The 26,260-nt window shown below is 45.0% G+C and overlaps 1 protein-coding gene across 1 annotated transcript in view; it reads right to left on the reverse strand.

Moving 5' to 3' along the window:
- Positions 1–26,260, reverse strand: part of robo3 (roundabout, axon guidance receptor, homolog 3) — a gene marked incomplete at its 5' end in the record, with an annotated part of 152,871 nt that overhangs the window by 19,050 nt on the left and 107,561 nt on the right. Inside the window, 4 exons of the mRNA XM_080014377.1 lie at positions 2,234–2,439; positions 4,303–4,474; positions 8,833–8,957; positions 25,658–25,785. Of these exons, the coding sequence (XP_079870503.1) occupies positions 2,234–2,439; positions 4,303–4,474; positions 8,833–8,957; positions 25,658–25,785 (631 nt within the window). The remainder of the gene's footprint in view (positions 1–2,233; positions 2,440–4,302; positions 4,475–8,832; positions 8,958–25,657; positions 25,786–26,260) is intronic.

Below are 26,260 nucleotides of genomic sequence, written 5' to 3' on the forward strand. Positions count from 1 at the left end.
GAACCCTTCGGGTCCGACTGGTGAGCGAAAGCAACTAGATCAGCGCGCGGCTGGAGCAAAATCGTGGCGGGACTTTCCCAAACCTGGAATCGTCCACCTCTGCTTCATGTACAGGCAGGTTGAAAAGTGGCTGAACGGAGACGAGGAAACAAAACAAGGCGGGAAGTAAACCTCCCTCGGTCGCGGGAGACGTTTCGAGTCAACCGGGAGAACGGCGGAAAGGTGAAATGGTAAGATAATGCATGCACCGCCAGCATCGTGGGAGAGGAGGGGTTTTATTATTATTTTTTTTTTACTTTGTATTGGAAGTGAATTACAGCTGCGCTATGCCTTCTGGGATTGTACCCCACAAAGTGGCATGATGTGCGAATTGCAAGCGGAGCAGGTCTCCAGATGGTGGCGTTCTGCCAGTGGAGGGTAAGGGGGGTGGGGGAGTGGCCCGCACCTGACAATTAATCCTGGCTGGCGGCCTTGGCTGGTGGAGAAGTGCTTAACAGATTGTGGAAAAATGGATGAGGGGAGGAGCAGAGAGAGAGAGAGAGCGAGCGAGAGAGAGAGAGAGAGAGAGAGAGAGAGAGAGAGAGAGAGACTCGAGACTTAATGTTCAGTCAAAGGTCTCTCATCCGTGTGGTTAACTTCTTCTTCAACACACACACACACACACACACACACACACACACACACACACACACACACACACACACACACCTACACCTACACCTACACTGTTTATGACAGTACATATCTCAGGCCTCCCCTACACCACACACACTTAGTCTTCTTGGCATTTGTGAGAGGAAGCAGATCTGTGTGTGTGTGTGTGTGTGTGTGTGTGTGTGTGTGTGTGTGTGTGTGTGTGTGTGTGCGTGTGCGCGTGCACGTGTATCTGGCAGGGATCCGAGGGTAATGGCATCTCCCCACTCCCGGGTGCAGCAGGAACAAACGGACCATCTGTCCCCCCACTAGAGGCCCCCGTTCTGAACTCCAACCCTCTCCACTTGGCTGGTGTCTACAGGCAGCGCATCTATTTATAGCCATCGCTTTTGGTGAAATCTATCGCACTAATATCCTCTTCTTACTAGAGAATTAAAAAAAATAAAAAATAAAAATTGTAATACCCTGTTTGGACATAAAATCTGGACGTTTGTTTATCCCACGGTTCTCCTGAGAGGTTTTTTGGAACACTGTCCGAACGTATCGCCGGTCAAAGCCCTCTCTTAGGAACCTTCTGGGTGTTTGTGCATTGGAAAAAATGTGGCGATGAGTGGTGATAATCTGAATCCCTCGAGGAAATTAAACTGTCTGGACGACAAAAAGACAAAGTCCTTTCTTGTGCTTTCTGCCACGACGGGTGGTGATATTGGGAAAATATCGCTTTCGAGTCCCGGGCGGCGTCCAGCCAAACCGTGTTGCTCAATAGGCACTAACTGTCCTGTAATTGGTCATTAGTTGTACTTTAGTCCCCCAACTCCTTCCCTCCCCGCCCCCCCGCCCCCCGCCCTTTCTCTCGCCTCCCCTCAAGCGATGATATATTGAGGATGTAATTAAAAGCCGCGGCGATCGTTAATCATTGAGCACCCACAATCAATTAACGTCCAAACTCCGAGCCTCGCCCCTGCTGGTGACCTCAGGTGCTGCTTCCCACCCTGGGGGAATTTGCGGGGAGAATACATTTCATTAGCGCGGCCACGCGAGCGCTAACGACTGCTAATGGCCTTGTCCACTCATTATGGCTCACAGTTGCGGGTTTCAATCCCCACCACCACCACGACGCCCCGCCACGTTCTTGGACCCCACGACGCTCCAAAACGGCATCTTTGGCGCCAAACGGCGAATCGCTTTGAACTCCTCAAAAGAAAAAAAATCCCCCGTGAAGTTGAAAAACCGGGACTTTTGAGGGAATCTGGCGGGGCTCACATTAAAAGAAGCTCTTGCGGCACGAGCATCAAAATAAATAAAGTGTTTGGCAAACAGACAAAGTAAAATAAACCAAACTAAACATCATGAGGGAGAGCCGTGTGAGAGAGGCGATATTACTAACACGGCGACGGAGAAAAACCCCTGTGGTTTATTTACTAAGTCAATTGAGCTCGCAAATGAGAGCGAGGGAGAAGGGAAATGAAGTGCATTGGCCCGTGGAAGAGGTTTTTTTCCTATTTGGTTCTTGGGCGGTGGTCGCTGCGCGCGAAGGACGTGAGGCGCACGGCGACGGCGTCTGCTCATCCCTACGCACCTGCACATTGGTGACCTGAAAGGCGCCGTTTTCCATCAGGGAGATCCGCCCGTCGCTGCCGAGGATCCTCTGGCCGTCCTTCTCCCACTGGACGCTGGGCAGCGGGTTGCCCATGACGTGGCACTGCAGCTGGGCGGTGGAGCCCGGGGCCAGCGTGTGATTGGCCGGTCCCTGGCGGATGATGGGAGGGACCCAGTCCGAGGGCGCTGCGAGGAGGGAGAGGACCAAGGAGATGAAGCAAGGGTGCAAGATGGATACAGTAGATGGATGGATGGATGGATAGTTTTGTTTTCTCTATCGGAAGAACATGTTGATCTAGTTACTTGTATGACACTGACATTATATTCATTATATATTATTTGTTAAAAAAAACAACTTGTGACCAATCGCAATGTAATGCTGTTATCAACGCCTAGCTTTCTTAAATGGTTTCATATAAATCGGTGTAAAGAATGCATATATCCAATTAGACAATAATCTGTCAGTTTGTCAGAATGATGCCTCCAATACGAATGAACACTCGCTCAAACGTTGAATAAGCTGAGTGGCGTGTGCATGTGGTGTGTGACCAATTCAACCACAAATGCAACAGTAGAATTAAATGACAAAATGATAGAATTCAACAGCCCAAGAGAGCGTGGGATCCGTAGGAGCGTTATGCGATGATAAACAATGTTGGATAAACCGCAGAAGCTCCCAACGTACCCGTGCGGGACCTCACGCATGACTTCGTTTGAAGTCGTGAGGGGGTTCGCTCCCCTGCACGTGAACCCCAGCAGTCACAGTAATTCAGACTATTAGTTTTCCAAGCGCAGACTTCCCAGAACACCCCCCCCCCAAAAAAAAAATATCGAGCTTCTCTCCTGGACATATATGGCGCCGCACCACGTCCGCGTCTAAACGCCGTTGTTTCAGAGCTGGCAGCCGACAGGGTTGTGTTTGGTTTAGAGGAGTCGTATCATTTCAAACACATTCATAAATGGCAGCGTGCGCGCCGAGCTCGGGCTTTTTTCCATCCCCGGTGGGTTGATGGCCAGCGTTGCTCAGGCAGCCCCTGGGAAATGCTCGGTTGCCAGACTATCGCTGACAAACAGGGGGCCGACACAATTCAGCCATCCGACAAGTTTGCTTTTTTTTGGGGGGGCTGGACCGCGGGTTTGGAGCGTATCCTGATTTGAATGCCGCGGCGTGCCGGGGCCTGGGCGGGGAGGCGCGCGGGGGGAAGCTAAACTTTGAAAGCCGGTAGGTATTGAAGATGGCGCTGACAGACTGCAAAACTAAACCCTCTGTTTACTCCCTGGATGGAGGGGGAAGTGCTGCCTCTGAGAAGGAAGCATATGTTGCGGCAGAGCCATTTGCATAGCACTACCGCCACTTGTCCCTTTTGATTACATCAGACAAGGACTCCTGCTGTTTGCTCATTTGGGGTGGGGTAGGGGTAGGGGCGGGGGAGGGGGGTGGGGTTTAATTTCGGAGCGATTTGAAGGATTTCCACATTTATTTGGGTTAACGGCGTGGGGGAAGCAGGGGAGCGAAGGGGGCGCGGGGACAATGCCGGCGGACTGTGAGCAGCGTTAAATAAAATATAACGGAACCAAAAACAAAACAGAAAAAAAGCAGAGTCATGCGACATTCTTCTGTTCTACTGAGACGCACGGGGCTGGATAACGCACTGGGTTGTTCACCCCTGAAAGGAGCGGGCGCGGCGCCAGCTGCGGCGCCCAGAGGCTCCGGGAACATGGGTGGGATACGCGTCACGTTGGCCTCGCCCGCCAACAACAGACAAAGAAGCACCGGTGACATGTCAGGACCGCCGAATGTCTTATGCGCACCGCGACTGCTGTAATTAATGAAAGCGTTTTTTTGTTTTGTTCCCCCCCCAGGGAGAAAAACACGACATCCTAAAATGTGATTACAGCGATTACCGACTGTACTTACGGCTTATTCCATTAACTCTAGTGGATTACAGGCACTGTTTTCTCCCTTTGTGATCAGATTATTGTAAATTGGAGCCCCTCCCAGGCCTGTGTGTCCGCCTGTCCGGCTGCTTTTGGCGTCGCTCGACTCACCGCTCTCCACCTCCAGCAGGGCTTTGGTCAGGACGCTGCCGGCCACGCTGATGGCCTGGCAGATGTAATACCCCGAGTCGTCCGGGCGAACGTCGGCGATGGTCAGCTCGCCGCTCAGCGACACGGAGTAGCGGCCGGACTGGGACGGCTCCTGGATGGGGAAGAGCAGGATCTGGGGGCAGAAGAAAGGGAAGAGGAACCGTCGGACAGAAGCAAGACACACGCCATCTTTTCCGCAACCACGCCCCGGATATACTCTACATGCCTTAATATCTAATGGAACAATAATTTCCAAAAACACAACCAAGACCCCCATTAGCGGAAGCGAACTAAGACCAGTATGAGCCTAGAAGATAAAAAAAAGATTGACTTTGTGTTTCTAGTGAAAAAGTTCTCCTTTTTCCACTGACTTATGTCAACGGTTTTGTGAAGCACCTAGTGGCCATTAGCTGAACTGAAGTTTAAAGCGGCTCCACATTGAGCATTCAGCACTCACTCACTGTATTTGGGGGAGATTTGCAAACTATCGGCCAAGTGGTGAACAGTTTGCACTGGGGACAGAAACTGAAAACACTATGTCCTTTAGTTCATCATCATGTTCAATGGTCCATAGATCATAAATAAATGTTCTATTAATTAATTTTGTGCATATTCAAGAAGTGAAATGTGAACGCCGCAGTCACACACAAGCATTTGCCGTTCATTTAATTCCTCTGCGTCGAAAGAGCCGAAGGAGATTGAGACAAAACAACAGCAGACTGCGTGGGCGATGGGGAGGTGAGGCAGCACGCTGCAGCCACAATGCACAACGCACGCTCCAGGCGAAGATGCCTTGCAAGGCCTCAAGCGCATCGGGAAAGGAAGACGCTGTTATTGTGGCGCCTGCATTTGTCGCGGGGCAGATTCGTACAAGTTCACCTACAGTTTGTGGGCAACGCACTGAACCCTCAAGGATGGAGCATAACTGCATCTCCTTCTCGCTTTGCTCATCCGGAGGCGCTGAGCGTTACAGACACATGAAATGATTACCGGCGATAAGAGTTGGAGGTGGAACGCGAGATGACCTCACAATGGTCGTGTGAATGATAATATACACCACTCAGTGCATACAGAGAGAGAGGCGTATAGGGGTGCTTGGCAATGGAATGTGTACGTGGATTCCTGTATGGATTATTCACTCAATTCCATTATGTAGCGTGAGTTTGGCATCTGGTCTTTGCTTCTCATCGCTCGCGTGCAATGTTTGCGCAAACACAGGCGTCCTGAGGGAGCTCTGGCATATTGGTATGATGAGCTTGAACACCCTTTTGCATAGAAGGGTAGAGGCTGACAGGTGGAGGAGGAGGGCCAACGCGACAACGAGCAGAGCGGGCAGAGCCGGAGAGTTAAATGCCTAAATGAGCCGACTCGTCGGGGTGTGGATGCGATGGTGCCAGAGCCATCTCCGCAGCTATCCGTTTTCATACGCTTCATTGGTCAAGAAGTAAAGCCAACAACATTAAAGTGTCCAAAACTGCATGCTATCCAGTACCGCCAAGTTTAGTGTGTGAGTGTTTTTGGTGCATCCGAGAACCACAGGCGCGTCAAATAGTGTGTGAAAAGAACGATGAGAATGAGAGGCATCGTAGAATGTTGACACTGCACACTTCACCTTACGAATCAGAATCAGAATCAGAATGAGAATGTGTTTCATTCACCTGGTACATTTACATAAACGAGGAATTGGTTCTGGTGAGGTTTGGTGCATTTCACTACAGACTCTTAGGGTTAAAAAATAAAAAAGCTTTACAATTAAAAAATTAATATATACAGTGGTACTTTGACTTACCAGTTTAATTCGTTCCGTGACAGAGCTCGTAATTCAATCTGCTTGTATAGCAAATCAATTTTCCCCATTGAAATTAATTGAAATGCCATTAATCCATTCCAGCCCCCAAAGAACCACCCAAATTATTTTTTGTTACGTGTTTTTAATTCAGAAAAATGTATTTATAAATAACAAATATTGTATAGAAACATAATAAAACATAATAAAAGAGAATGCCGAAGAGAATCATTTTTTTCTATGATTTCATGCTTTAATTCAATCGACATCATCCGCTTCTTCTCAGCACTTACTTTCTTAGGACCCATGGTTAGAAAAAAAAAAAAAATTGGGCAAAATAACTGCACAAAAAGCACAAAACGCGAGCGCAAAACACAAAAGAGATGCTTCCACGGTCAGGTAACCACGTGAAGTGAACGAGTGAGACGGGGGATGCTGGATGCTGGCCGGATTTGCTCGCCACGCCAACTAGCAGCGGCGACCCGCAAGCTCGCACCTCCTAACTCACATTTTTGCTTGCAAATCAATACAAAACAATCGATGAACAACGACTCGTAACTCGTAAAACTCGTATGTTAGTGCACTTGTGAATGAAGGTACCACTGTATATATATATATATATATATATATATATATATATATATATATATATATATATATATATAATTTTGTTTTAAGTGACCTAAAATGTTTTTTAATTTAAAAATATTGAGTATACACATAGCCAAAAAATACTAAATATACGAAACAGAAAGTCAGATACTTAAAAGTAAACAAAATGCGATACTATGGCAGGATAAATTATTATTATTGGCATATAGTACATATGGGTATTTCTATATATAAATATATAAATATATCCAAATTTTAACTCCGCGAGGGCGGGGCTTCAGGGCTCTGCGACTGAGTGACTACGAGTGTCTTTCCCCGGTGTATGACTTTAACTGGCAGTTTCATCTTCCATTGTGGAACACTGGACTGAATCAGTGCCATTTTGCTAAACTGTGCCGTTCAAATGCCTCACATTTTGAACAGGCCGGCACTCCTGCTTCTATGCAGTCCCATTATCAACCTGTAATGAGCTGAAAACAAGTGGAGCAGCTATATGACGATGTAGTGCGTCAGAGAGGACATGGATCTTTTTACTCATATACTAGTACACGGACAATCGTGGACGTACAATAATACACTTTCTTTTTTAGAATGTTCTGATAAACAGAAATGCGGTGGTTTTGCTCAAAGGCCAGGTCGGCGCTGCCGTACGGCGGGCAGAGGCTCCCAAAAACCAAAGTTTGGCTGCCCACACAACCACAGCACCACCGCTCCTCCTCCTCCTCCTCCTCCTCCTCCTCCTCCTCTCCTCAACCTCCGCCAAGCCAGTCCCCTCTTCATCTCTCTTCCACTCCTTATCTCTCTCTCTCTCTCTCTCTCTCGCTCTCTCTCTCCCTCCCTCTCCCTCCCCCCCCCTCTCTCTCTCATCTCTACCTGGGAGCGACTCTATGGGCTCCCACGCACTCCCATAAGGCCTTTCACCGCATTCCAACAGGGAGCAACGCTTATCAAGGGCTCAATGGGCTCTCTCTCCCTCTCTCTGGTTCTGTTCCTCCCTCATAGGCCTTTCCAACAGATATACACACACTGGGCAGTCGGTGAATAAATGGGTATGCACAGTGTTTTTTTATGTGCAAGAGTGTGTGTGTGCGTGTGTGTGTGTGTGTGTGTGTGTGTGTGTGTGGTGGAGGAGGGGGGGGGGGGGGTGTTGTTGAGTGTATTGTTAATGCGTGGATGTGTGAGCAGGCTGTGTGAGTCACTCCAGCACTAAGCAGCATGACATATTGGTAGTTTTTCTCTCGTAAGGAAGATGCAAACACGCTGCTGAAGCCAACATGGCAGCTCAAACACACGGCTATTAAAAGGACGGCGCAAAAGTCGATGCAGAGAAATAGCGGTTTTTCCTCTAGTTTTTTTTTTTTTAAACAAAATAAAGACAATTTCTCATTCCAAACAAATAGCGGTGCTTGTGAACTACAGTCATATAGTTGATGATGAGTCAACATTGAGTGAGTGTTGGAATAAATCTCCCTCTAATATTTTAAAGAGCCACAATCAGTGGGTTTTTTTTTTCAATTCATTTACAATTTTGGGCTTATAAATTTTAAACCTTTTTTACAAAAATGGTGTTTTAAGTCGCAGGGTTCAGGGCGAGTCAGTCAGTTCGTTTCACAGCTATTCAGGATGCTGTATAGGATTTATTATTTAGTATTTCCACAAAAACATCCAGTTTCTTTACAAAATAAGGAGTGAACAGGCTCTGCAAGCAGGACACTGGGAAATAAATCCAAATTTAGAATAAAAACACTCTGAACATTTCTCTCACTGTGGCGCAAGCTCTGTCCCTCATGTGATCACGTTCAAGTTCATGGGCAATATCAAGATTCGTAGGTGGGTGTGGCTAATTGCATTTCAAATATGAGTCCCGCTGTAATTAGTTGGGTAATAAAGTTAATAAAGAAGTAAATGATTCTTAAATGGAATCGATATATAAAGTGTCACGTTGCGATTTTAGGACATACCATCGTTTGCTGGAGCTAACAAAATTGCATCTGGTGAGATATTGATGCCTTCATTTCATGATGAAATCATATCATTGAAATATACAGTATACCGGCAAGTGACAATATTGAATGGTCGAAAGTCAGTCTCACCTGGCTCCCGTCTTTTTGCCAGAAGACGGCGGGTGGGGGGTTGCCCTTGGTGCCGCAGAGGAAGGTTACGGTGCGTCCCGCAGCGGTGATCTGGTCCCGGGGCCGAACTACAATCTGTGGGGGAACTGCACGAAGAGAGAGAGAGAGAGCGAGAGAGAGAGAGAGAGAAAGAGAAGAAAAGTGTTTAATGAGTGTCTAATGAGTGTGTGGGCGTGTGTGTGTGTGTGGTGAGCAGGTGTGCACTGAACATGCAAAGTGGTGATTGGGTCATTAATGAGATGATACACACTCATGGCCATGCTCTCACGAACACATACACACACACACACACATAAATACATAAATGCACCACGACAGTACAGTATGCGCATTCATTATCAAAGGCAATAACATTCAAAAAGACAAGCAGTCATTTGTGCGTCCGACGGTCGATTGCTTCCTAACTCGCATAATGTATCGGGGTTTTGTTTATTCTGAAAGAGGGAAAGATATGAAAATAAAAAGTGTGAAGCCAAAACGCATACCTGCGGGGCTTTGTTTTGTTGAATTTGTGGCTCATTAACAGAGGACAAGAACACAACGCGAGTCAAAGAGGATGTTGTAGGAACAGTTTCGAGGTTCAAGAAGGCTTGCCTCCTTAGCAAAAAAAGCACACTTTCCATTTGACCCAACAACAACTACAACAACAACAACTACAAAACCCTAAAAATGAGCTTCACTGATTCCTAAAAAACACAGCTGCTGTTTTACAGAGGCTCCCCTGACGTCTAAACATACCAGTCTACTGTGCTTATCCTCCGTTACCTTGCTCTCCTTGAGTCAGTGAAGCAGTGGTATACTTTAGATTGTAATCAATTAAGCCGGGCGGGGCTAATCCACCTCATCGGGTGCGGTGTCGCCTACCAAACAGGTAGCCCGTGGCCGGCGCAGGGGGGGTGCGAGGGGGGCTTCGAGGCTTCTGCGTCACCTTTTTGATCCCCCAGCCGCCGGGCTAATCTGGTGGCTGTGTCTTTGAATAAAGGAAGGAGCATTTTGGGGGGGAAGGGGCGTCCGAGTGCATTAGGGCGATTGGTCGCTCTACTCAAGCCAGAGACAGTATTTTTATTATTATTGGGGGCGTGATGGGATTTTTTTTGTGTCACGCTAAAAGCATCTCATGAAGAAAAAAAGTCATGTGGTAGGGAGAATGTTTTGTCTGTGCTCTCCCATGTCATACTGCATAAGTTGTCTAGATCTACCCAAACATCAAAAAAAATAAGCCAAGTAAACGGAGAGATAATACAGCAGATACAGTGAAAGACACCCAGAGTGTAGATGTACGAGGACTCCCCATCTATAGCCTTTATAGATACTGATGCCAAACAGCACCGGACTTCCCTCTCCTGTTACAAGGCGCCACACTCCAAACACACACACAAACACACATATTTGAATTTGCTATTGATTCTGTGACAGAGGACCGGGCCGCCCTCCCCCTCCGACCCCGCCAGCCCCCAGGAAGGGTGTGAATGCATAATGCTGCCTTTCGACGGGCCCTAATTGATTTCTCATCTTCCCACCTGATCGCCCGCTTCCATTCCATTTACACTCTCCCGGTGACTGTGGGGGAGGAAAGGGGAGGGGGAGAGAAAAAAAGAAATAAGGAAAGGGGGGAGGGAAAGAGAGGAAGAACGAAAGAGACATAGCCAGAAGTGGCAAAGCGAGGCGGTTGAAGGGACCACTGTCGCCAGAATAGTTAATGGGGAAAAAAAAAAAGAAAAATGATGGGCGCGGTAATGTGGGGAGAGCGAGAGCGGGAGAGAGAAAAATGATGCCTATAGGGAATGATAAAATGGAAGAAGAGGAGTAGGCCTGAACAACGGCGCCGCGCATTAAATGTGGATCGCAGATGTCGTCTCTCTGGCTCTGCTCTCATTTCCGCCCAATTCATCAAGCCGCTCGGCTTCAGACCCAGCCGCCACCGGTTACCACCAGAGGAGGACGTCTTTTATTTACCAACTCCTGTTTCGAGGGCTGAATCGTGTTACATGAAAAAATTAACTGGTCAAGCTCAAAAATGTCTAAAAACACTCCAAAATCATTCAGACCCCAACACACACACACACACACACACACGAATGGAGCTAATAGCCCCACAGGAGCATTATCGGGCTCCAGTGAGGGACGCGGGCCTCTGAACACGGCGGGACGTGTTCCACGCGTCAGCCGTCGGATAAGTCAGCGCCGAAGGGGCCTGGGCAAGAAGTCAGGGGGATCATGTCCAGGGATCAACTAGGCGGCCACCAGCCCGACCCCTGGAGGTCAGACCCCCTAAAACACAGCTCTCTTTCTTTCTAATTCGGAGCTGTGAGGCGCGAGACGAAGCGGCACCCGTTCCGCACCGTTTGCCTTTTCTTTTGTGCCGGGGCCGCCTCGGTCGGCTCGCGTCGGAACAGCCGCAAGGGCTGAAATATTAAAGAGATGCGGCGTGATGCCGATATGGTGTGCGATCACAGAGCGGGGCCCCGTGTCAAAGCCTACCCGATCGGGGGGCCACTCGATGAAAAACCTGGCGACGTTGACGTTGACCCAAATCCGGCGACGGGATTTCGTGATTTTCGGTCAAAAAAAGTTTTTTTTTTTCCAGCCGCGTGGACAATCCCGTCCGGAGAATAGTGATGTTTGATTTGAGATGGCAAGCCGGCGCACAGCCTCGGGTGGTAATAAATAATTAGCGATAATGGGTGTACTCTGCGCGACAGAGGGGCTTAGATTTAGGGCACAGAGAAACATTAGCATCCTCACATGGGATGCAAAGGAGGTGGGGGGGGCTTGCAACAGAATAACTGAGATATGCATGGCAAAAATCAACAAACAAAGGCAGGCTGTCATGGAAGCAATTCGCACACCCGCGCCCTACCGTTACTGGCCGCGAGCAGCCGCGCTCACCGAAAGAACCCCGGCGGCGGCTTTTCTCTCGTTGAGACTGACTATTTAAACACATGATCCCTCCCAAAAGGAGAGAGACAGGGATCGTCTGCAGCGCCTTCATCTCTCAATTAAACTGGAGTTTTACTTTTGAGCTAACGCAGATGATAAGCCCGTGTGAACTAATAAACTGCATGGAGGCCAAGTCGGGCCGTCAACTTTGGGAAAGTCTAAATAAAGAACGAAAAGAGACACTTTGTTTAGGAATTCAAAGGAGCCCGGCGACTTTGTTTATGCGGGACGGGAGCTCAGAGATGAGACGTAAAAAAAAAAACGTAAAAAAAAGGGGGGGGGGGGGGCGGTGCCGAGAGGCAGGCAAAAATAGACACGGACCGGCAGAGCTCCAGCCCTCTGTCTTGGAGATAAGATTTGAGACACGCCGGTCGGGTTCTCGACAGGGCAAAAACGCCGAGTGCCCCCCCGAGTGACGGCGGGCGCATGGAAATCCGTGGTACCTCAAACGCCCCTCGACGACGTGAAGTGAACAAATAGACGCCTTACGCCTTGCAGCGTAAAAGGCACGGCGCGAAGCGCTGCGACGGCGGGATACGGTCGGGATGGTTCGAAAAATGGGTCGTTTTTTTTGGGGGGGGGGAGAGGGTTTTCCGCTGCCTCCTTAAACAATACAGATTTTACGTAAGTGAAGAACATAGATTTCCCTTTGCAGCGAGCGAGGAGGGAGCTGTGGACGTGGGAGTGTTTTCAGAACGCAGCTCAGAGTCAGGGGAAATGCGTGACCTGGATAAAAGCCGAGGCCCTTCCTGCCGCCGGTGTGAGAGAGAAAGTGGAAGCGTGATCGTATCTGTGCTGTCAGTCATAATGGCGGCGTTGAAGTACTCGACTGTGTGTGTGTGTTTGTGTGTGAGCGTGTGTGTGTGTGGACCTGTGAACATGCCGTTGTGCTGCTAAGCGAGCACCCCACTAAGTCAGATCAGGATGCGATTTGTTCTGCCGCCCGCTGTATGGAGCGTGGAATCACGAAGCTCAGACAGCCAACAAAACGCTTTTCAAAACACACACACACACACACACACACACACAAAAACACACACACACACACACGCAGTAAGACCAGAGGCTCCTGAGGGGCCTCGACTTGACAGGCAGCTGTCGCTGTCGCACGCTGGTGCAGACGGCGTGTTTCACACGTGTACGCACAAGTAAACGCGCTCTTGTACATATAAGTAGGACGAACTGCCTCGTGCTTCAGTGTGACACACACACACACACACACACACACACACACACACACACACACACACACACACAGACACACACACCTCCTCATGTTGTGCTTTCGTGCTTTCCTGCAAATGTCACTGTATTCAAATGAAGACGATAAACGACAACCGTGTGTTTGTTTTCCACCACGCTGCATCACCGCCGCAGCTTTTCCACTTTTATCGTTGTTTTTTTAGGGGGAAGTTGTTTGTCCAAAAGATTGAAGACTCCCTGGAAGCCTGGCTTGTACAGCCACAGGCATAAACAAAGCCAGGGCAGGTCCTGTAGTCACTGCAGCCTTGGAGACGCAGACATGAAATCTAAACACTGACTGGCTGTTTGGTGAGAGTAGGACGTGTATAATTATAGAGTTTAATGGAATGAGTACAGCTTCTTTAAAAAGTGGCTTTATGACAAATTGCTCCGCGGAGGAACAAAGCAAGCGGGAAGGTTTTAATTACACCGCGGCTGAATTACAATTAGGTTCCTTTCTTTTACAAATGTTATAAACAAATTGGAAATAGTACAGGGCAATAAAAGGATGATGATAATTATGGCAATTATTAACAAAAATTTCGATGTCGTAATAAAATAAACGTATCATTCTCATCTTCTCATCTATCATCTCATTAATGACCCAATCACCACTTCGCATTTCGACAACGTCCACCGCAGATTTGCTCATTTATAACGCGTTAGGAAAGTGGCAACAAAAAGCTGATCAATTTGGACAACCTAGAGCTGACCTTTCACCTCGAGCCAATTATGTTTGTCGATATAGAAAGAAGCCCCTCCCACTCCCTCGTGGCAGGTTGCACTTGTACACACACACACACACACACACACACACACACGGAGTGGCAGTGTCCAAAATGAGCAACTCTGAGAAGGAGAAAGATGTTCATTGACAACGGGGCCACAGACATCAACAGTTTGCCGAATTTTTGGGAAATATCCATTGTGCAAAATATGTTGACGTGCCGTCCCGACAAAGATGGGCAACATCACAAACTTATTAGTCTAATTGCCATATTTATTTAGTTTTTGATTTTATCAAAATTTGAGGTTAAATGTTAAAAGCAGCTGCACTTGTTACTTATTGTTCACTTCTTACTCACATTATGAGTGCTGTGCGCTGTGTTATTATATCAAATATAAATATATAAATATAAAAAAATTTAAGCATTTCATCTTCAGATTTTTACCCCTATTTTTCTTTGACATTTGATTTGGTGAAAAAGACGATGCAACAGTGGGAGCAACTTGGAGGGGGCAGCTGGAGCATGACAGAGCCCAGTCAGATCTGTGATTGGGGCGTGGCTGACCCATGCAAGGACCGTGTCAGGATCGCGCTCGGACCCTGGCTGTAATGAGCTCGCCCCGCGATGACGTCATTTAGCGCCGGTGCCTGGGAACGCCCCCAGGCTGCGTTTGTGGAGAAGCAGTTGCAATGCTTCATCTGTCCACCGGGGGAGCACTGGTTCAAAACGTAAAGCAACTCGTGTATCTGGAATATTCCTGTGTTTATTTAATGAAAAACATGTTTTGGAACAGATCATATGTTCTGTACATCTAATACAATCAATATATACATATCTGATTTTGAAGAACGAATGGTTTGAAAGAATGAATGAATCTGTGTTTTTAATTTTATTGTAGATGTATTATTGTATTATGTATTATGTATTATTATTGTAGATGTATGTAGATGCACTGCTGCCTCACAGCAAGAAGGTCCTGGGTTCGATTCCCACGTGGGTCGCCGAGTGAGCGAGCCCGTGTTTTACGAAAGTGGGAACAAAGTTTTAAATTACATCTTGTCGATCTGATAGGAGTGAAGATTCAGCAACTGGGTTGATTATTTCTCGCCTTAATTCGTACAGAAACAAATTTTAGTGGATTGAGAAGGTAAAATTTGTGAAAGTTACGGAACAAACACAACACGGATTACTGCCGAAACCCCGCTGGATGACGTCTCATCCGTGTCACCAGTGCCAGGTCCTCAGGGAGCTCCCCCAGGTCCTGGTGCCCCTCGGGGAGCCCCCTCATGTGCGAAAACAGGTCGTATGATGAGGTCCCAGATGATATAAATTCCCACCCATATATATATATATATGCATACATACTGTACATACATACCCGGGCAGTTAGGGGGTTGAGCAAGACACTTAACCCCCTAACTGCTCCCCGGGCGCCACCATATGGCAGCCCACTACTCCTAGATACGTCATAAACTAGGATGGGTAAAATGCAGAGAAATGCATTTCGTTGCCTCAGTACTTGTACTCTGTGCAATGACAATTAGTTGAATCAAAAAAATAATAGATAAATACACACAAACACATACATATACATATACACACACACACACACACACACACACACACACACACACACACACACACACACACACACACACACAGACACACACACACACATATATAATATTTTATATATATATATAAAATATTAGTGTGCCATTCTCACCTGGTTTCATACTATAATAAAATAAACTCTCTCAAAAAAACATTCCTCTGTGTTATCTGTGACGATTGAATGAGCTTGAGACAATGAATGACATAAAAACAACAACAAATAGCAGGGCTAGCATTCAGGTGGTGTGCATAATAGCAGTGTAAGCTTTAGCAGATAAGGTAATTCATATATTTGAGTTACCATATTTCCTCAAATACAAAGAGTTACTCAAATAAAAACTGGGCCTCTAATAAATGCCGGGGTGTGGTCAACACAAACAAAGGCCTAAACCCTACCTCAGATTAAGACCAGGGTAAGGGGAAAATCCAAGGATGAACTACCAGTTAGTTACACAGCATGTGTACAGTATGCCGGTTAAGCAAAATGTACTTCTCCGCTGCTTTACTGTAAATTTATACTTTTAAGAATACAATCATGCTATCTTCAACACTGTGAACCAAACTCTGTGAATTGGAGCAGGGGTTTTTTGTCGTACAGTCTGTCGTGTGTGCACCTTATAAGTTATTATTACTTATTACTACTACTCTAAGGAAATGCTTATTTGAAGTATACTATTAGTATCTATAGACCTCTGTTGCTTTTCAGAACAACAACTAATGCACACGCACACACACAAGTGTAATTGACCATCTGTAACTATTGATTGTATGAGATCATTTTTATCTGTATTGCTGCATCACCCTTTATTATTTATCACGTTTTTGCTGTTTTACCTATTGCTTCCTACTTTCTTGTTTTTTTTTTAATTATAATCATTTGTATCAGAGCCTACCAGTCTACAACTTTTACACAAGGGTACAGTACTTCTCTCACTACGAAGCAGACCGCAGATAAAGCCTTGGGCCATCTCTTTGTTTGCACTTAATGGCCGATCATTGTGTCACCCAAAAGGTCTGGAAGACCTCACACCTGACCCATACATATGCAAACGCAGACCCATTGACGAAAATCTCCACATCTCAATGGAGCAATCCACCCCTTTCTCACTGTAAAGTGAAAATTCCTCTCTGTGGAGTGGGAATGAAATATCCGTTTTACTATCATATGGCGATTTATTTAATAGTTGGCAACCAATCCATGAAGTAAACCATGGAGTTTAAACTAAATCAACAGCAAAATACTGAGTGTTCAGAAGGATCCCTGCACTGTTTAGTTGCTTTACCATTTGTACAAATTATTATTATATCCCTGGTGTTGATTTTATTCAATCAACTTTTATTGATTGATTTCTAACATTTTATTGTGCCACTGTTGCTTTTTGAAATTTGAAAAATCAATCTATTGGGGGGGGGGGGCGTTTCTCAGAAGCTCAAATGCAGCAATTTGTTGTGATATTTCACAATTATTTAAAGTAAAATAATAACTAGATCATTCAAAAACCCAAATTTTTAAATCAAAGGGCCGAAGAGTAGAACCTATAAATCCACACACTTGGCCACTTTAAAAAGAGGCTAGTAAAACTTTAAAATTAATCACTTAAATGTATCAAGTATTGCATTGCATACCTGTTTTGTTTTTCCCCTTAGTAGTATATTGCAGTTTTTGTCTTACAACACTGTGTCTATCGTACCATTTAGTATGAAACTGTAGCCCACGACTATTTAAGATGTCCACAATCAAATTGACTCACTGTCATTATTGTCTGCATTTTATTTTGTCTTTCTTCAAGGTAAATACTTTTATATTACTAATACTACACTACTTCTTTCCGTTTTAGATTTTTTTTTTTTAAGAATTCACTGTTTAAATACTCTTTAAATTGTTGTTAAATACTGTTTTATTTGAATCACTATGATATGATCTTTATCTTCCGTATTATATAAAGTTGAGTTAGCTCTGAGACTAAGAATCTCATTACTGGTTATGATTCTTGCACTGTTATCAAGTATTTCACAATAAACTTGAAATTATAATAACAAAGACCTAGTTTGAGTTCTCTCATTACAAAGCTATTAAACATGGTCATTTTTAAATTGTAAATAAAAAACAGCTCCGATTTTGAACTTAAAAAGCTGTGCAACATGTAGATTAAAATAAATCATTAAACCCTGTTCTTATTCGTATGACGAAAAAGCAATTTAACTTTAAAAGATGACCTCTAGTCATGGTTCAAAGGACAATATCTCAGGTAATGGATTAGGGTTGGGGTGAAAATCTGAAATCTCTCTCGGGAATGTGATTGTGTATTTTCTGTAGTTAGCGCCATGTCATGGTGACACACTGCAATTGAATAAATGGGCAGGTTTACAGCCAAAATGAAACACGCCCTGTCAGGACACATGAGAAGGAGGGGGGATTCCAGCCGAATGGCAGCCGGCTTGGAGGCGCCTTGTGGTTGACTGGAAGTTGACCGGAAGCTGGTTGCAATTCAGCTGTCAGCCAGCTGGAAGAGCCCTCTTCAAGTGGCTCCGACTGTAAATACTGCAAAGTGTTGTTGGAACATTTTTTTTCTTACAATGCAGATTTTTATTTTACAACTAATGATTGTTTTGGACAATTGCATTCCACCACTAAATGTATTTTCAAAATGAAATATTTAATCGAGATAGCAATTTTGCACTAACATTTCCTTTGTCCCTCTCTCCACTCTGAGAGATATTCCACCAACCCAAATATTACGACCCCAGAACAAGAGAACATCTTGTTCTGGGGTCGTAATATTTGGGTTTGTCAAACGAAAGAGAACATTTAGCCCCTTCGCTCCCTTCCTCCATAAATCTGTCGAATGTCCTCTCTTTTAAAGCGCCGTGTGGACAGGAAAAGAGTCATTGTGTTGTTATAAACTTCACCGTCACCCTGAGATGATGGGACGTCAGCGTGGGCGGGTAAACTCACACCCACCAGAAACAAAACAAAAAACAACAAAAAAATTATAAAAAACCTAAGACACTCCACGGAGCCAAACTGTGAAGAATTGACGAACGTCGGGAAAAAATGAGTCTTGCTCTCTCTCTCTCTCTCTCTCTCTCTCTCTCTCTCTCTCTCTCTCCTCCACTATATTCTACTTTTAAATTAACAGGACACAAGCTACATCGGGGTGAGTCACAGGAAAAAAAGGACCATTCAACTGTATTTCCAGAGCTCCATTAATCCCCATTGGCTGTCCTTCGTGCACATGCCAATCAGTGAGAAAGAAGTGGTAGTGGTGTGTGTGTGTGTGTGTGTGTGTGTGTGTGTGTGTGTGTGTGTGTGTGTGTGTGTGTGTGTGTGTGTGTGTGTGTGTGTGTGGGTGGGTGTGTGTGTGTGTGTGGAAGGGGGTCTCGGCCTGACAGTATCTATCAGGATCGTTTTGGATCAAATCAATTGAAAGGTCAACACTCACAGGAAATAAAAACAGGAATGAACACACACACACACACCATGCACAGATGAAGATGAAATGATTTACTTACTGAATGGACCCACTGGAGTGGAGTAATGTAGGAAAAAAAAACAAAAAAAGAGGAGAAAAGAAAGATGGATGAGAAATTAGATCATGAGGCGGCGCGGGCATTTCATTGACAGGCGACAACAGAGAACGAGAGCAAACGCAGCTTTAAAACGCCTAAAAAATTGAGTCGAAAAAAGGGGCGAAATAGAGGAAGGGGCTGAAGTGAAATTGGCCCCGCTGCTCTAAACGGAACGGGAGCTGCAGGGAAAAAAATAAATAAATGAAGGGAAGGTCAGTGAGGAGCGATAAAGTGAATGTGAAAAATGAAAATGGAGGTGAAGCCGAGGAGAGTTCAAGTCTGATTGGGGAGATGTGGCTTTAAATTGCATTGCCTCCGCCGAGCTCCTCCGCTGTGTGTGTGTGTGTGTGTGTGTGTGTGCGCGTGTGTGTGTGTGTGTGTGTGTGTGTGTGTGTGTGTGTGTGTGTGTGTGTCAGATTTAAGCAGCAGCACACACCAAACCCACTGAACCCCATCTTCTCAACATCTGTCATTGGGAATAAAGCTCCTCGCTTTGCTTTAGGATCCTATGAGTAAAGTCTGTGTGCGTGCTTGTTTGGATCACACTGGGGCTGCGCTGATATTGACCGAATCTAAGATCACAATTTTGGACCGATACCTAAATATGAAAATTTTAAGGATGACTATGATTATTATTATTATTATTAACTAGCAGGTAGAGAGCAGCTAGAACAGTCGATGAAGTTTATAAAATTGCATTAATTTACCGCCACGCCTTAAAGCAACATTTAACGATATCAGGTTATTAAGAGAAGATGAGAAGACTTTATTAATCCCCGCAGGGAAATTCAGGAGATATAGCTGCAAAAGACAGTGCCGTTGAGAAAGATACGAATGAGATAATAAATAAACACATACCATATTTCTTCAAATATAAACCGGAAGTGAAATAAAAAACCGGGCCTCTAATAAATGTCGGGGGCGTGGTCTACACAAACAAATAACAGCCTGCCTCAAATACCGACCGGGCGAAAAACCGATCGGGGAACATGGAAACATCTCCGCAGCTCCATCGGAGGGAACTTTTCTCCTAACAAAGCAAATAAAAACGGTGTGTTATTATTGTAGATGTATTCAGTTTATTCTGTCTCCCTGCTGCTGCTTAGCAGATCGCAGATCGCTTCTTGGGGCAAATGCCCCGCTCTGAGCGCTCTCACTCTCCAGCACTCCAAGCAGGAAGTGGTGCGTTCCAGGCGACCTCGGGAAACTCTAATTCCCCCGTCGGCTACCGCCACAAGTGCAACTTTTGGGGGTACCTACTAGCTCTCTCGTTTTTTCACCGTTCATGTGTTTGCATGGCATGGTTCCCAGACGGGTTTGATTTAAAATTCACAGTAAAATATGATCAAATATACTTAATAAACAGAGGGTATTTGATATAAAAGCCTGCCTCAAATACAGGCTTGCTTCCAATAAAGGCCTTGTACCCTCTGCAGTTGAGGTAAATAAAGGCCCTTGTCATTATTTGAGGAAATACGGTATGAGGATATACGTATATCTATCTACACAAAGTACTAAGTAGCACATGAAGTAGCACCATACTAACTAGTAGCATCATACTAACTAGTAGCACTGTATTAAACAGTAGTACTACACAAACTAGTAGCATTATATAATATATCTCCTCCATCTCCTACTCAAGCATCCCACTCAGCTCTCTAAAACCAGACTGGTATGGCTTCCACTAGAATCACCATCATTTCCCTTTATGGACCTATGGGAGAACTCATTATCACGCCCCCTTACTGCTCACCATAATAATATAATTTGAGGACCTCAACAACCTCTGTTACCTTCTGCTGCTGCTATCTGTAAACCTGTAAACGTAGGTCTGTTAAACATCAGATCTCTAAATAACAAATCATTTTTATGCCATGATTTTATTACTTATAATTATTTAGATGTTTTTTTTTGATCATCACAGAGACTTGGTTAAGTCAGGGAGACTGCAGTGCTCCTATTGAAGAGTGATTTTATATTTCTCCACCAACCCAGACTCTCAGGCAGGGGAGGGGGCGGGGGTTGCTGTTATCGACAGAAAGGATTTTAAAAGCACTCCCATTTCACAGAGCAGTTTTACATCATTTGAACATCTTGGTTTAAGGTGATAAGTTTAATAATTTACAGACTGCCTAGACCAAATAATGCATTTAACCAAGAGTTTGCTGAGTTGTTATTTCGTTTTATGGCAAATTATGACAAAATTCAGATTTTAGGTGATTTTAACATACAGTACATGTCCGCTGTCCCAGCCAGACTTTTATTACTGATTTGATGGAGGTTCTTGACTCCTTTAACCTGACTCAAGCGGTACGAGAACCTACACATTCTAAGGGCCACACCCCTGACTTAGCACTGTACAGTGGTCTCAGCCCTGAAAACATCGAGACAAAGGATATCTGTACGTCTGATCACAAAGCGGTTTTATTCAGTGTGGCCTTATCCCAATTTCCTATTAATCACAACAATCCTGTCCGCCGCCATGTTTTTAACTCTATGTCAGCGGGCAAGCTTTTCACCGCGGCGGCTTTGCCTTTAACGGCCTCCGATTTTAAAACAGAGGAGCTCGTCTCCCTTTTTAATGACAGGTGTCTCACTGCCCTGGACTCTGCCGCCCCCATACAAAGACAAAAAGTCAAATAAAACATCGCAGGCCTGGCAAAATGAATCCACCCGGGACCGAAAGAGAGACTGTAGGAGAAGGGCAGGGAAATGGATGAAGAGTGCTCTAAACGTATTTTATGAGATTTGGAAAGACGCCACGAATCAATTATCAAAGGGCAGTTAAAGAAGCAAGAGCAGCTTTTTTCACTAACCTGATTGCTGCAAACCGTACTAACCCCAGAATTTTATTTTAGGTAATAGACTCCGTCATCACAGCCTCCCCCGCCTGTCGTCTTACTCAGGCCTCACCAGAGATGTGTGAGGAGTTTTTAAACTTTTTTGCGAAAAAAAAAGCTGAGGATATAAGACAGCAAATTACGCCCCCCTGACCAAGTTATACATGCCAGTAGGGACGCTGACAGCTATTCCAGCAATTTTAAAACTATGTCACTATCATTTTTACTTGAAACTCTATCCTACATGAAATCAACCACATGTAGCCTAGATATTATCCCCACCGCATTTCTTGAAGAGGTGATTGACACAATTGGAATTGGTATATTATCAATTATAAGTAGCTCGCTGGCATTTATCCTACATGCTGTGGTCCATCCTCTTTTAAAGAAACCTAACCTTGATCCCTCTGTTCTTGACAATTTTAGGCCCGTCTCTAAACTTCCATTTCTTCCAACGGTTTTAGAGAAGGTGGTATCAACCCAGCTTTTGGCTTTTATGTGCCATAAAAACATGTTTGAGAAATTCCAGTCTGGTTTGAGAGCGTTGCATAGCACAGATGCTGCCCTCCTCGAAGCAAACCAACGATATCCTTTGGCAATCTTAATTATTTTGGATCTAAGTGCAGCCTTTGACACTGCAGATCACGCCGTTTAAATTGACCGTCCTAACACCTGGGTCGGCATCGGCACTTGGTTGGTTTTATCCCACCCTGTAGAAAGAACCTTCGCCGTCTCCATAGGTAATGACTCAATCCTCTACAGCTCAAATTACCTGTGGTGTACCGCAAGGTTCTATTTTAGGTCCAACTTTATTTTCAATCTATGTGCTGCCTCTTGGCCAAATTATGCAAAGACACAAACGTCTCTTTTCATTGCTACGCAAGCGACACACAGACCTTCCTCTGAGACCTGGTGACCAAAACAGCCTAGCTGCTGCTGTAGATTGTCTCAGTGATATCAACCGTTGGATGGCACAGAATTTTCTTCAGCTCAATAAATCAAAATCATAAATCACTCCCCCAAATTCTACCAGTCAAATTGAGAGGATTGGCACTCTGTCCCCAAATTTGAAGTCTGTTGCCAGAATCTTGGGCGTACTGTTTGACTCTGACTCTAAACTTTGAACGACAAATTTTAAAAAATGTCCAGCCCTGCTTCCTTCAACGGAGAACTATTTCAAGAATCAAACCGATACCTATCACACAGCGACCTGGAAAAAGTCATCCACGGCCTCATTTTCTCACGACCAGACTACTGTAACTCACTCCTTTCTGGCATCAATGAAAAGTCACTCTCTCGCTTCCAACTAAATCGAAACACAGCAGCTTGGCCTCTCACCGTTTCCAAAAAGATCATCAAAAAAGACATCACATCACCTCAATCCCGGCTCCTCTCCGTTGGCTCCATTCGGTTCAGAATCGATTTTGAGATTTTACTGATCACTTTTAAGGCTCGCCTGGGTCTGACTCCAAGCTACATAACAGATATGTTGACCCCATGTGAGCCAGTGCACAGCCTTAGATGTCCCGGCCGGGCCCTTCGGGCTGTTCCAAAGCCTAGATTTCAAACTAAAGGTGACCGCGCCTTTTCTGTCAGGGCCGCTCGGCTTTGGATTGACCTGCCTGAGGAGATTCGGCAGAGTCAGTGACTCTGCTTTTATCTATTTTATTTTTGACTTGCTATTTATTTATTTTTATTTTTTCCTTTCATTTCTATTTCTTACTATCATATTTCATCTATTTATTTGTTTTTTGTCTCTTTATCCGCATTTTAAATTTAATGAATTAATTTAATTCCTGTTTATTAATGTTCCTTTGCCTTTTCATTTGATGATCTGAACACACTGCTTTTATTTTATCTGTCAAAGCACTTTGTGAACTGTGTTTTTTAAGGTGCTCTATAAATAAAGCTATTATTATTATTATATTATTATTATATTAACCTGTAGTACTATACTAACTAGTAGCACTATACTAACTAGTAGGACTGTATTAACCAGTAGTACTATACTAACAAGTAGCACTATATGAACCAGTAGCACTGTATTAACCAGTAGTACTATACTAACTAATAGCACGATATTAACTAGTAGAACTATATTATTCAGTAGCACTATACTAACTAGTAGCACTATACTAACTATTATAACTATATTATCCAGTACTACTATACTAACTAGTAGCACTATACTAACTACTAACTATACTAACTTACTTAGCACCACCTTGCAGTATTTATTGTTACACGAATGTTGTTGTTACACTAATCTCTGTCGCAATGTAGCTGAATGTTATTCTCCCTTGTAAGTCGCTTTGGATAAAAGCGTCTGCTAAATGACTAAATGTAAATGTAAATGTAACTAGTAGAACTATATTATCCAGTACTATTATACTAACTAGTAGCACTATACTCACTAGTAGAACAACATTACCTAGTAGTACTATACTAACTAGTAGCACAATACTAACTAGTAGAACTATATTATCCAGCAGTACTATACGAACTAGTAGCACTATACTAACTGGTAGCACTATACTAACTAGTAGCACTATACTTACTATTAGAACTATATTATCCAGTAGTACTATACTAACTAGTAGCACAATACTAACTAGTGACTACTGCTATATTACGATGACCAAAATCCCAAGCGATGTCCAGTCTCAGATATCAGATAATTAGTAATATATTGATATATCCTCCAGTCCTGTACCAAACATGTGAAGGTTGTAAAACAGCGTGATTGTGTTTAGTCGTCTACGTTGAGAAGAGATGCTCGTCAAACTCGAAAAAAACCGCCTCCGAGGCTCCTGTAGGCCCCTGTAGGCCCCTGTAGGCCCCTGTAGGCCCCTGTAGGCTCATCAAGAGTCTAATGAATAGCCTGCGAGATCGGAGCCGTTAATATTCCATTTAATGATTAAGAAAAGCAGCTCTCTTATCCAAACACAGCTTCAAGGGGCCAAGATCACTCCCATGCAATGTCGATGCTTTTTGATCTCTCTTTCTATCGCTCTCTCCCTCTCCCCCTCTCCCGCTCTCTCTCTCTCTCTCTATCGCTCTCTCTCTCCCTCTCAGAGGAATGGCTAGTCCTGCCTTTGAAAGGAGCTACAAAGCCATGTTTTAAGTTGCTCTGCCTCGGAGGCTCTGTTAACGATACCAACAGCGGCGCTGGCTTGTGCGCCCCTGGCCGGCACGTACACCTGCTCCTCTCCCTGGGTCTCCACGCGGTCGAGCGGGCGTGCGTCAGGGCTCGTCGAGTGTCACCGAGAGACCCTTGCACACGCGCCCGTCGATTCTCTCGAGGCCGTGGGGCAAGATAACGCCTGCGTCACCATATTAGAGGAGCGAAGCGATCCATGTTATGCGGTACACTCGCTTTGAGCATTCGAGTTGAGTGTCTTTCTCCAGCGACTACAAAACGCTGATCCCCACATAGTCCCGAAGATTTCCAGCCTCGCCGTGAGAGTCTGCGAGAAGATAAACATTCACAAAAGCCGACAGTGGCGCCAACGCTGCAAAGCAGGGGCGGTTCTAGGCCACGCCCCACTAAATACTCCGACCGCCCCCCCCCCCCCGTGGACTAGGAAGCGCTCCAAGTTTGTATCGGGTCGAGAGACAGCAGGAAGCGACTCGAAAAACTGAAATTTGTGTCGGTAATCCCCATGTGACGTCAAATCCACAGACACATTAAAGAACCATCGCCGGCATTACGATCCATTTCCTAATTAACTCTACTGGGGGCCGCTTAGCGTCATGCTGCGTTTATGATTTCACTGCCTTTCACTCCCCGTGTCGCTCGCACGCGCGTACGAGCGGCGGCGGTCAATCAGCGGGGCATCTCCCATGTCTTACCGTGCACCTGGAGCGTCCCGGAGGCCTCGGCTTTGCCCACGCTGTTCTCCGACACGCAGGTGTAGGTGCCTTCGTCCTCCCCCCTCACCTGGGTCAGGCGGAGGCTGCCGTCGCTGCGGAGCTCAAACCTGTGAGGTGGGGGGGGGGGGGGAGAAACGATGACGGAGAGAAGCCGACCGGGGACAAATACGCTCCCCCGTGGCTGACGTTTCTTCGGAATCTGGATCGGTTTTTATTTTTACCGGGTAATGTGACATATACGAGGAATTTCCTCTAGTGAGTTTTGGTGCACTTCAGTCCGGACCATAAGCAATTAAAAACATAAAAAGCTTGACCGCCCCCAAAACAAAAAGGAAAATCTAAATTTAAATGTCAAATATATACAAATAGCCCAAAATTGTATTTAGGATATTAAAGATATACAAATGCGATAATATGCACAGGATAAATTATTTTTATGGTATATAGGTTATACATTTGTATTTGAATTGTTACTATGTGTTATCGATCTTATTACAGTAAGTAGTGTTATTGCATGTATATTACTGCACAAGTAGTTGTTGAAGTTACTACTGAATCTAACTATTATGTACATTCTCGAGC

Source organism: Zeus faber (assembly GCF_960531495.2).
Source record: "Zeus faber genome assembly, chromosome: 14".
NCBI classification, from domain to species: domain Eukaryota; kingdom Metazoa; phylum Chordata; class Actinopteri; order Zeiformes; family Zeidae; genus Zeus; species Zeus faber.